At 43.6% G+C, this 13,034-nt stretch overlaps 1 protein-coding gene and 1 long non-coding RNA gene across 10 annotated transcripts in view; one reads left to right on the top strand and one right to left on the bottom strand.

Moving 5' to 3' along the window:
• The window catches only part of LOC105710891 (aldo-keto reductase family 1 member C15), a 34,547-nt gene extending 30,807 nt beyond the window's left edge, over positions 1–3,740 (top strand). For all 9 annotated transcript variants that reach the window (XM_012443395.3, XM_012443390.2, XM_012443391.2 and 6 more), the window contains exons 9-10: positions 1,630–1,712; positions 3,541–3,740. In XM_012443395.3, coding sequence (XP_012298818.2) covers positions 1,630–1,712; positions 3,541–3,583 — 126 coding nt within the window. In that variant the 3' untranslated portion in view covers positions 3,584–3,740. The remainder of the gene's footprint in view (positions 1–1,629; positions 1,713–3,540) is intronic.
• On the bottom strand, positions 1,941–5,027 carry LOC135271589 (uncharacterized). Its single transcript, XR_010339716.1, has 2 exons — positions 4,670–5,027; positions 1,941–2,623 (listed from the first exon to the last, which is right to left on the bottom strand). It is a non-coding gene; the product is annotated as an uncharacterized LOC135271589 (long non-coding RNA).
• Between the last annotated feature and the right edge of the window lie 8,007 nt (positions 5,028–13,034).

Raw genomic sequence — 13,034 nt, 5'->3', positions numbered from 1 at the left:
TCTGACAAACCTCTATTTGTATTTTATGATCAAACTCAAATAGGATTACCTGCTTTGTTACATATCATACATACATAACCCCCAGTTTTTCACCACAATAGTGCTTGGCATGGTTCTGTTAGTGAGTCTTCTTCCCTTTTAACTTAACACTTTTTGCTAAGATGTCAGTGTGCTCTCTGGACTGTGAGACTCTAAATGCGGTGACTCCTTCTGGGTCATCTTTTATCACTCTTCCTCTGGCAGTACCCCGGGCAGGTAGGAAGCTAAGAATAATTTCATAGACCAAATTATTAATAGTAAATAAACGAGTAAAGACTTTGCCGGAGCCTTCCACATATACACTCCAGTTCATTAGATCAGTCAGTGATCTTTAGTTGACTGTGTTTTGAATTCTAAAAGAATTTTGAAAGACTGTGTAAGCTGTTTTCCATTTAAAGATGGCAGCTAGAAAAGTCAACACGAGTTTAGTTTTTACAAAGGATGATATTTGAAGCATATTTTCTAATGTATTTGTTTCACAACTTTGTAGCTCTAGATTAAATTTTTAAAGTTATACTAAAATCAAATAGGCAAATCTAACTCTTGTTACCATACAGAAAAAAATCTTATTTTATTTTTCAATTTAACTCAACGTGTTAATACATATCCCTGTGACAACCATATCACTTCTGGAGTATATTTTTTAAGATGACTTACTGATGGATAGGGTGGATAGGTGGATAATGGACAGATGTAGGCAGAGAGAGAGAGAAAAAAAGATATATATATATATCTTTATATATATATAGTATATATATACATATATATATATTAGATAGATATGTAGATCATAGATAAACAGATAAATAGATAGGCCATGAGTTTTCCATGAAATTGTCTTCTGCATGAAATACATTTTTTAGACCAAATATCTCTTTCCTTTGTTATGAAGGGATTTTTCGTCATGGGCTATGTGTCTTGTGCTTTCAAATAGAAACAACTCTTGGCTTAAGTAAGATAAATGTATTTAAAAAGCAGAATTCTTTGAACATGAGACCTATATTTCTCAAATATCAACCAAAAAAAGGTTTTATTTTTCTTTCTTTTTTTTTGTAAGGAAGTAGTATTTGGTACTACTTAGTAGTAGCGGGAAATAGTATTTTGGGGGCCTGCAATGAGCAAGTGGTATGGTAGAACAATTGATCAGGAAAGGCTTTTCTAAGGCCAGCAGATTCTTGCAGTAAGGTTGTCTTGTGTTCCCAGACTTGCTCAGTCGAAGACTGGGTCAAGTTCCAGGGGAAGTGAGGAAGGAAAATCCTGACCAAGTGTGGTCAAGTCAAGGAAGCAGGTATTTTGTCCAAATTTGCCTTTGTTTAGGATAAAGAATTTATTTTTTCTGTCTCAAGCAATTCTCTAGAAATGTCTTAGATTGATGAGTGGTCTTTCTTTGCAGAAGTGGAGGAGAGCAGGAGGGAGGTGGGATGGAAAACTAGCAGATCTCAGGGGGAAGAGGTCTCATCTAGCGGCCAAAAAGGACAGAAACGCTTCCCGTATTGCCATCCTTGCCTCTGGCCCCGGAAAGTCCTCGTACTCCCAGGAAGAAGCTGCTGTCCTGGGGAAAGGTTAATGTGAGTGTTTTCTTCCTTTCAGGTTTTTGACTTTGAGTTGACTCCAGAGGACATGAAAGCCATTGATGGCCTCAACAGAAATCTCCGATATACTAAGTTACAATTGTAAGTGATGCTTGCACATTCTTTGACAGGCTGTTTTCTGTAATATGCAGGCAAACATGGAACACGTCTTCCCCAGATCAGGAAGGCAGGCCAGATTTCAGGAATAGGTATGAAACAGGAGCTTCCCTAGGGTCCTCAGACTATAGTTTTCTCCAAGGCTCAATCTCTGACCCAACAGGAGTGTGAGTCTGTAAGTGAAACTGCCGATGTCTGCACCGTTGTGATTCCGCTTCTTAAATGCCCTTACTTCCTGTGCCTGGTCCTGCACTTGGGCCCCACTGCCTATTAGAATAGGAGGCATGGTGTCTATGACCCATAATAGGGGTCCATGGTAATGTTCTAGCTTTAATTTATTTTGAAGTCAGAAGAAAAAAAAAATACAACAATGGTGAATATATAATAATGAATCCAGCCTGGTCCATCTTCATGTCAACACTAAGGCTATGTAAAACTTAATTTTAATATTTATATAGAGCATTAGTCCATGAAATCAAATGTGCATACATCATAGGGAAGTCACAGTGGGCCCTGCTTCCATGCCCCCCCCCCAAGTGTCCAGTGACATTTCTCTTCACTGTGGCATTCCTTTTCTAAGACACCAACTATTTCTTCCAAATTTTTGTGTCCCTTGGCTTTCTTTACCTTCACAACTCCCATTTCCTCAGCTACATAATCTCACCAAGCTGAGCGATAAATGAAATTAATGGCCCCCAGTGCTAGTGACTGAGGTGTCCCCACTGGCCTCCACCAAGGTAAGCTCCTCTGGAGTTTCTCTGGATCTTCAAGGCAAGACTCTTACACCAATGTCATCTTTGTCCATCTGAAGTCCACCTCCGGGGAACGCAACATCCTTTGACTGTAGTTTATTCACAAACATAACGTTCCATAGGATCAACTTCAGGATCTCAGGGCTGATGAGAAAGAAGAGGAATCAGAGAGAAGTTTGGAGGAGAGTTTAGAAGTAGACAGAAATATCATTTTAGTTAGGAAAATAAAGACTCAGTCACCAAAACAGATCCGAAAGGTCTCTCTTCTTTTTGTAAAACCATACCAGCTTTCCAAGAAAAGACATTTTCAATGAGAAAAACGTGGAAAACCACCTTTGTATACTCACAGGCTTTAAGTGTAATCTGTGATCTGCCTCATGAGACTGTGAATGTCTCATCTTACTCATCTCTGAGGCCCTATGTTAATATGGCTTCTGGCACATTTAACTGCTTAGAGGTACTCTTTAATGACACTTAATAAAAAAGAACAAATTATAAAGAAGAAAAAAGAACATGGAAAAAGGGAAAACAAACAGTAATATAATTACTGAACTGTAAGTAATCCTATAAATTATAACTGTGGAAACAGCAAACACATTTTGCTGGTCTGGTTATTAGAGATACATCTTATCCCCTTCACAGATTAGAGTTTCTCATTGCAAGGACCCTGTATCATTGAGGATGCTTTGTGGAATGAATGAGTGGAAAATAGCAATGCAATCCTCACTGCCACTGGCCTCATGCTCCAAAGATAAAGGGCCACCCGAGTCGGAACGGACCCAAGACCTTCATCCGCAGTTCTTACACTCTCTTAGAATTTGTAATCTAAATCCAATTGCTTGTCGTGTTGGCACCACATGCATGTGAGTGTGGAAATTGGAAATGCATGTGCCGTTTGCACATGAACAGGGAACATGTCTGTATGTGTTCCTGGCACAAGTAGGGACATGGTTGTAAATTCAGAGATTTTAGCCCATGCTGTCTGCGTCTTCAGAGGAAAGCTCTCTCCATGACAGCATGGGTAAAGAGTTAATCAGTTAATATCCCTTTGTGTCTTTCAGTGCTGTTGACCACCCTTATTATCCATTTTCTGAAGAATATTAACCCTGAGCTGTTGAGTGTTACTACCAGGGTTTTCTCCTTTTAGGCAACCTGGAGAGGATTTCTGTATTTGGTGGAGAAGATTAGGAAGCAGTTTGTGTTGTTCCAGTTGCTTGCTTTTCATTTCCTTCATTTTATAAAATAAAAGACTACAAAATAATGATGTTCACTTTCCCAATTATTAAAATAACATGGACATTACAGAATATTTAGAAAATAAAAGGTAAAAGAGACACTATCTAAGTTAATGATTTTCTTTACGACGTGCCCTGGATTTTGTACCTATCCAAGAGTGGTCAGAGCGTGTGAAAACTGGTGAGTCATCCTGACAGCGTGGCTTCAGTAGATTCTAGGGGTTGGCCACAGTATTGAGTGATATTGCACCAGACTTACTTTCCAAGACACAAAACTGTCATTCGGCTCATGATTGTAAACTGCAATTTTCTCGGCGAACCTGGGTTAACTTTCTTCTCTTTCCTTCTGTCATACGTCCCATCAAACAAGACCTTGTTGAGAATTTTTTAAACAAAGCTTGAACCCGGTCCCAAGCACACGTGTGACGACATTTCTTAGGAAGACCTACTCCCACTTTCATTATCTTTTCTCCTGCACTAAGGCCTAGTTCATGTTTTCATTCTCTGTGTCTTGTTTCCTTGGATCTTTTTGGTGAGAAAAACTTGTCTACAATCATGGCTAGATTTCTGTATTTTTGCCTTTCTTTCAGCTGTTGCCCATTTCTGGAACAGCCTTCCCTATCCCACCTGGTTTCCAGCAGTTTAATAGCTTCTTACTTATCCTAAATGCACCTGCTCCAGCCACACATCCTTTATGACTCCTTCTATGACCTCCCTGGAGGAGGTTGACTACCCTTTCCTGAACATCCTTAATTATTTTATCTTCTACCATGCAGGTTAAAAAAACCCACATCACTGCAGTTACACTCTCAACTCATAAGGAGCTTCTGCTAGATAAAGCACCTAACTTATGTTTTCTTTAATGTTTCTATTGTGCTGTGCTTCTTCCAACCTGTGTTTGTGTTGTCGCTATTTTAGAGCCAATTATAAAACACACAATTGTAATTCATCTTACCGTCAACTCGTGCCTCTGGGTGGTCAAGGTCAGAGTTCTGCCTGATTCTATGAGTCCATTTGGTTGCATTTATCTAAACACTGTGTCAGCTATAAATCTGATGAGAGTATCCTTTATATTTCATTGGTAAAACGTTAGCACTAAACAGAGATAGGGCTAAGTAAGGTCTGTGTCAAGTCACAAGAAAATTTTTATCTTCATTGCTGTGAACTGCCTAGAGTCCACAATTCAACAGGTTAAAAATTCATCTAACATTCTTGCAATATTTATCTGTACTTTGCACTAAATGCTCTGCTGAAGTAAGAGACACGGTTTCTCCTGCACTTCTCTGATTCAGCAGGTTAGGAACTTAGTGAAGGAGAATGGGCCAATACCATTGTCAGTAAAGCCATAGCAGACTTCATGCTCCCTGGCCCTCTTCTCATAAAACTTGCATTGAACATTATCCTAAAACATTTCTAGGTTTGGTGTCATGCCTTGTAGGACATAGTTTTCAGAATTCATCTTCCCTTTGTGATTTGAGAGATGATTGTCTCTGGATTCCTGGCACCTTTTTTATTTTCTAAGGTTTTTAGAAGGCTACCAACAAGATGGAGTGCTCTCAGGGAGCTCATGGTTCATGAGACACAAGGTGGGCTGATGGCAAGAATTTTCCCTATGATCCCTGCCTCCTGGCACTCATACCCTTGGGTAATGTCCTCTTCTCGAGTGTGGCTGGTACTTGTGTCTTTAGCTAACCAATAGAATACTGTCAGGCAAAAAGGTATAATTTTCATCTTTAGGAAATACAAGACTATGGCTTCCATTGTGCTAGCAATCTCTCTCCACTCTCTTCTCAGCTTGCAAACTTTGATAAAATAAGTGACCTTGTCGGTCAGGCATGGTGGCTCACACCTGTAATCCCAGCACTTTGGGAGGCCGAGGCAGGCAGATCACCTGAGGTCAGGAGTTCGAGACCAGCCTGGCCAATATGGTGAAACCCCATCTCTACCAAAAATACAGAAAAAAAAATTAGCTGCAAGTGTGGCGGGTGCCTGTAATTCCAGCTTCCTGGGAGGCTAAGGCAGAAAAATCACTTGAACTTGGGAGGCAGAGGTTACAGTGAACCGAGATCGCGCCACTGCACTCCAGCCTGGTGACAGAACAAGACACTGTTTAAAAAAAAAAAAGTGATCTTGTCGAAGAGGTGCAGGTGGAGAGGAACTGAGCAGGGCCTCAGACCACCAGCCAGTGAGAAACTGAGGCCTTCATACCAACAGCCCAGAAGCAGCTGGATTCTGCCAGTCACCCCAGGACCTTGGAAGGAGCTCATTCCCCACTGAGCCTTCAGGGACACCCTGCCTATGTCTTAAGGCTTCATTGCAGGGCATTGAAGATCCAAGCAGTGGCTTTAGCTCAGTTCTGTCTGGCTGAACACATTTTGACGTGCTGCCTGGTTAAGAAACCTCCTCTTCCAGATGGACCTTCATTCCTTTGGGCAACAATCTTCATGCACCACCTGCTGTGCATCCTCGTCCAAATGCCTGTGGTTCACCGAGGACACCAGGGGCAGCTCCGTCACGGAGCTTGTGTCGTTCCTCTGTCCCCTTTCCTCCTGCTCTGCCCTGTATGGTTTCAGGGAATCTTTTATGATAGGGATGCCACCTCTAGATTTCTCCACTGTGCTTGCCGAGATGCGAAAGCTAGATCTATTTCTCAATTCTTAATGTTTCCTGTGGTCCTTTTACCTGCCTGGTCCAAATTCCTTTCAAACCTCGCTCGGTCACCTGGTTCTACTTCTGGCTCTCAGATTTAGGAACCCAAGTGTTGTTCATTCTCATTGCCACCATCACACCCACACATCAGTGTCAGTTTCCTAAAGTCATCAGCTGTTGGCCAGGGGAACATTCACAAAGCAGAAGATTAGGAAGGACCCTGTCCTGAATCCTGATGCAGCTCATACTTGAGCAACCTCTCCTGTCTTCTGAATTTGATGCCAGAGTGGCCGTCTTGGCATCTCCTCTTTGCATGGCTTTTCGTGAATTGGAGGCCTGCTCCATTTCCCTCCCTGGATTGGTTCCATTGTCTTTGGTGCTGTGTGGTAGACACACCTGTCAGCAATAACTTAGGCCTAACCTGTAAGGGAGATTCACCTGTCATCAATAACTTAGGCTTGCCCCATAAGGTAGACGCACCTGACAGCAGTAACTCATCCTACGAAATAAGGGTTGCCCTGTGGAGGTCGCTGGTGGGAGGGAGTTAAGCGATGGTGCTATATAAGCTGCATGCTTTTTGCGAGTGATTGCAGTTCTCTTATCCAGACCACTGACACTGGACCACCCTGTAAGTAACCCCCAAGTTAACCCTGTGTTGTGTTCACTGGCCCCTGGTCTCTTCTGCAGCCTCTTGAACCTGGTGCCATCCCTACCGAGGTTAATAGGGACTCAGCACAATGAGTTCTTTACTCGTAACTTGGTACCATCTTTATAGCTACAAAAGTAGAGCTATCACCCTGGTCATTTACCTTTATTTTAACTCACCTTTTTTTCATCCGCGTATTCTCTGGAAAATGAGACTTTTTTGTGGTTTACTGTTCTTATCCCATTCTGTCCTAAAGGAAATGCGAGGTTCAGATGTCTGTGTGTGATTGTAGTTTTGTTTAGTTGAGGGGAGCCAGTTAGATAAAGCGACAAGAGTTGGGAAGTGATGAGACACGTGAAGTCTCACAGGTCTAGAGAAGGCGATGTTCCAGGTCTTCCCTGGTGTGTGAGTTCTTTGCGATATTTCTTGCTCTGTATCGTTACACTTCTTTTTACTTCTTTGAGCACCTTTGCTGCCCATTTTCCACGTTTCTGGATATTGATGCACTGTTTCTCCACCTCACTCGCTCCCTCTTTTATATCCCATGAAAGCCAAACTAAACAGTAGCAGCTGCTAAACTATGCAGCGAAACCTGGGTGGCTGAGACCTTAAAGAACTCAGCATGACTTGTGCTCCTCTCAGCAGATCTCAACTCTTGCATCACCCTTTCTACCTGCACTGAAGGAAATCCTGGCAGCTTTTCTCTAGAAGGGACCACCAGATAGGATGATGAAGGGATAACGAATTTCTTCTTTCCTGTGCCAAGTGAGTTACTTTCCAGAAAAATAAAGGATGTTTGAGCTTTTCCATATAAAAGGATCAACTGAGAAAAGGCAGTGTTTGTTTGAAAACATTTTGCTGGAAGGGAAGATAATTATTTGCAGAAAAACTATGAGGAGTTGGATAGAGCTTAAACTCTGAGAGGGAAATGTAACCAAACAGAACAAAGTTCAGTAAAGATTTTGCAAGTCATGAGGAAGATGTAACTCACGGTTATCAGGAATGTTAGTACTGCATGAGAATAAAATGCTGAGCACTTCGCTGCGGTTTGAATGTGTCCCCCAAAGTCCACGTGTTGAAAATAGAATCCCCAATGCAACAGTGTACAGAGATGTGCCCTCTAAGCGGTCACTAGGTCATAAGGGCCCTGCTCTCACGAATCACTGACCTCATTATTGCGGGAATGCGTCCGTGATCCTGAGAGTGGGCTTACTGTCAAAGTCATTTCAGCCCTCTCTTCTTCACTCATCCTCTTACCCCTGTTTTCCCACCCCCGGCCTTCTGCCATGGATGACACAGCACAAATATCCTCACCAGATGAGGGCCCCATGATCTGGGACTTTCAAGTCTCCAAGACCGAGCCAAACAACTTTGTATTTTTTATGAGTCACTCAGTTTCAGCTATCCTGTTACAGCAACAGAAAACAGCCTAAGACACACCCATGTAATCCTCCCTGAATAAGTGGGATTGTGTGGTGAAGCCACAGAGAAATGACTCAGAGGGGAACACACCTCACCCCTCCTTTACCACCCTACACAAGCAGGGCGCCAAAAAGATTGCCTTTCAGAGTTCTCAAAAAGCCCTCTGAACAGCCTGGTTAAGACTGTGCCATCTTCTGACTGGGAGTCTGGTTCGTTACGGCTGCTATGACAGGATACTGTAGACTGGGTGACTTATCAACAACAGATGGAGCTATCTCACTGATCTGGAGGCTGAAGTCCAAGGTCAAGGTGCTGGCAGATTCAGGGCCTGGCCAGCGTCTGCGTTCTGGTTCATAGACAGCTGTCCTCTCACTGTCCTCATGTGGCGAAGCGGGCATGCCATCTCTCTGGGGGCTCTTTTATCAGAAGCATTGGTGAAGTTTGGACGTTTGTCCCTCTCAATTCCCATTTTGAAGTTTGATCCTCATTGTTGGAGGTGGGGTCTAATGGGAGGTTTGTGGTGATGGAGTGGACCCCTCATGAAGAGATGAATGCCCTCCCTGGGGACCGGTAAGGTCTTACTGTATGAGTTCCCATGAGAGCTGGTTGTTAAAAAGAGCCTGGCCCCTCCCCTCCTTCCTGCTTCCCCTATCCCCACGTGATCTCTGCACACACCAGCTCCCCTTCACCTTCTTCCATGTGTGGAAGCAGCCTGAGGCCCTCACCTGAAGCCCAATCCTGAAACTTCCAGCCAGCAGAACTGTGAGCTGAATAAACTTCTATTCTCTGGAAGTTACCCAGCTTCAGGTTCTCCTTTATAGCAACAGTAAATGGACAAATGGACCAAGACCAGCTCTAATCCCCTTCCTGTGGCTCTACCCTCATGACCTAATCACCTCCACAGGACCACCTCCAAATATCACCACCTTGGGGGTTAAGGCTTCACATGTGACCTTGACGGGGATGTGAAGATTCCATCCACAGCACGGGTGAAAGGGAGCTCACAGCAGCAAGGGCATTCTCACAACAGTCAGTGTTCTGGGGCTGCTCACTGCCCCTCGCTCCTAGACCTGCCCACCCCAGCCAAGGCCTTCATGCTGCTCTGGGCTACCTCTCCCAGGTCCTGCAACCCAAGCAGAGGTCCTGGCCCAAATGGGATCTCCTGAGACTCACCCCCTGCCCCTGCAACAAGATGGCCACATCCTTGTCAAGTTCTTCTCTAGGAAAATGTGGGAGTCACATAGAGACTTGTACCTACCTGTGCAGAGGTTTCCCGGAGCCTCATGTCACCCCCTCCATCTCATCATTGATTTTTGGCTTCAGTCTCACCTTCTTGGTGATGTCTTTGTCCCTGTGTCACTCTAATTGAAGCAGCTCCCCAGCCCCCACTGTCTCTCTCCAACTCACCCCTCTGTTTCAGTTTCTTCAGAACAATTGTCACCAGAGCAAGTACCTGAATTATTCATTCATTTTGTAGTGTGTTTTCATATTTAATGACTGATTTCTCCAACACTAATCACTACATCTAGAAAGCTCCTAGTATGTAGTCAGTGCTCAATAAATATTTGTGAAATGAATGAACTTGAGCTCTGAGCATGGCCACAGTGGGTCTTTTTTTGAAAGTTTTTCTGTGCTCTGTTCTCATTTTCTGTGATCTCCAAACTGTTTATATATCCTTATGAAAGATTGTGTTGGCTACGTATATATATCTAATCCCAGTCATGGGGAATATCTTTCCCTAGGCTACAGCAGAGCAGGGGAGGGAGGAGGAGGGGCGCTGAGCACAGGAGAGTCAGTCAGCCTTGACCCTGGCCCCAAGTCCTCAATGGGGTATCAGTGAAATACCGCCTCCTGTAGTTCAGGCTGATGGGGTGGGAACACTGCGTTATGTAAGTGTCAGTGTTCACTGAGGCAGATAACTAGAACACATGAACACTTATTTGTTCCTGGGATAATTCTTAAATCTCATTAAGGCTTCATAAGCAGTCACAAGATCGAAGCCACTTTGCCGGAGGTTAGGATTAATAGGTGGGGCTAGATAGCCTACCTATAGTTCAGTTCCAGAAATATTTGCTGAGTATCTTTTACATGGAAATCGGTGTTCCTAGTATTTTCTTTAAGTCAGGCACGTACGAATGAGTCCAATAGTTCCACATGCACTTTTGTGAGGCTGTATCTTCACGTCTTTCCCTGGGCTGGGACTAAAACAAGAGCCTTTTCTGAAACAAGGACATGGGAGTGATGGTATTATGGCAACTGCATCATGATGGAAGAATACCCGAGACTGGGTAATTGATAAAGGAATGGGGTTCAATTGGCCCTTGGTCTGCAGGCTGGACATGAAGCATGGTGCTGGCATCTGCTTCTGGGGAGGGACACAGGGAGCTTACAGTGATGGCAGAAGTAACGGGGGAGCCCGTGTCTCACACCACGTGAGTGGGAACAAGAGAGCGAGGGGGCAGGTGCCACATACTTTACACAACTGGATCTCCGAGGAACTCACAGCGAGAACTAACCCATCACAAGGGGATGGCGCTGAGCCATTCATGAGGGACTCACTCCACGATCCAATCACCTCCCCCAAGGCCCTGCCTCCAGCACTGGGGGTTACATTTCAGCATAGGATTTGGAGTACACAAATATCCAAACTGTATCAGTAGTTATTGCTGAATTTGGAAACCCTGGTCCCAGGGATAAAACACCTTCCGAAACAGTGGCCTAGGAGACCAGGGGAGGATTTCCTGTCTCTCTGGGGCATGGATTACGTGAGGGAAAAGTGTCAGGTGTTTGAGTGCCAATGGCTCTGCCATTCATAGGTTGTAACACACGATTAGAAGAGTGCAGCAGATTGAATATCCAGCTTTGCTAAGGTTGCAGAGGTGGGTCTGAGCTGGGAGTCCACGTTCTTCACCAAGGTCTTCCTCAGGATCCATGCCAAGGGACCTGTGTTTGCTGAAGGGGGATAAGCCAGAAGGTGAAGACAGCAACTTCAGAGAGCACAGCTCCCCTTTAATACCAAAAAGCTTGCTGCCTTCAGCACCCTGAGCTTTCTCCTCTCCCAGCCTTGGATGCTCTACATGTGTGAACTGCAGGAAAAGAGGAGGCACCCAGCATCCGAGAGAGCAGTGGGGAGTAATTAGGACCCGCTTAAGACATGATCACCCTGCTTTAAGCCCCAGGGTGCCCCCCATCCCCACCCCTGACAGGATGGAATCCGCCATGCAGCTCCTTGTGCCTAAAATTGTCTCCATTCCTGGAGACCATGTTGGCCTGGCTGGTCTCAAACTCCTGACTCCAGTGATCTGCCCACCTCAGCCTCCCAAAAGTGCTGGGATCACAGGCATGAGCCACTGCTCCCAGCCTCCTTTTAGCATTTCTTACAGAAAGAATATAGTGAAATGAGGAATTGGAGGTTATAGTATTTTGTTACATCCCACGTGTTCCCGATTTAAGCTTTAAAAAATTCTGAGTAACTTTTTAAAATATGGTTTTTGTGAAAATGAAGGGTAAATGAGTGGAATAAGCCTGTGGCAGATTTGCTATGTATAAGTGACTGTTCTAATTATTATTTCACATCTTGGAAAAAACTTTATGCATGCTAAGAAAATGTGAAATTCTTTGGTATTATATACTTGACTAATAAGTTGAAAAAATACAATAATCTTTGATTATGTCGACCAGTTTTACAAGACGTGAAATCATTACTTAGTCTAGGAACAGTGAGCTTTGTTTGAGGCATGCTAAGCGTGAATGTCCATTACGTGCTGATGTAGAGGTGCAGACAATGTAATGTTTCACTCTGGAGTTTCGGAGAAAAACCTGAGTTGCAGATACTGATTTATGGTTTCTTGGCTTAGAGGTTGTATTCAAAGCCATGAGAGTATTTGATATCATCAAGGAAATCAGTGAAAAGATCACCCAAGGGTCCTCCAAAGTTTACGGCCTCCTCCAATTTCAGGAACGAAATCATTTCAGGAAATATCGTGGACTAGGAAACTTGGCAGGATATTTCTCAGCTGAAAGACGTGGGTTCAGGAAGCCCCTTTGATGGGGTTCAATCAGTGGAGGGTGAAAGCATTGGAGAACGTGCACATAAACGTTATAGACACCTGTCAGTCTCAAAGTGCTTTGGCCAGTAGCCCATGACATCATCCCAACTTTTCAAAAAAGTTGTCTGGAATGAAATTGTATGTTGTTGACTAGCTGATTAATTTGTTACCCCTACAAACTATATGAACGATTACATGTCTTTGTAAGAATCATTCCTGAAGGTTGCCGAAGTTTGAAAGCACCATGCTGTTGTATATACACTGTTTTCCAAAGAGTTTTGAAATTGTTGATAGTTTATTAGATGTAGTACTCGCAATTTTGAAATTCATTTGACAATGACATGTTATGGCTTTGGGATATTTTATATTAGTAAGTGTGCCTTTTTAAATGTATGAAATATTTCAAAAGACTGAGTAGAACAAATGAATAGTATATTTTTAGAACCTAATAATATTTGCTCTATATGGAGCTGATAATCAGGAGAATGTGACCAGTCAATGGTGTCTTTGATGTCCTGCCTCCACCACAGCCCAGCAAGGTCACTGCTGATACT

The sequence above is a fragment of the Aotus nancymaae genome, unplaced genomic scaffold (genome assembly GCF_030222135.1).
Source record: "Aotus nancymaae isolate 86718 unplaced genomic scaffold, 86718_ANA_hifiasm-v0.15.2.pri h1tg000083l, whole genome shotgun sequence".
Classification (NCBI taxonomy): domain Eukaryota; kingdom Metazoa; phylum Chordata; class Mammalia; order Primates; family Aotidae; genus Aotus; species Aotus nancymaae.
Note: the sequence above shows the minus strand (reverse complement) of the source record. Positions and strands in the feature narration are given on the sequence as shown.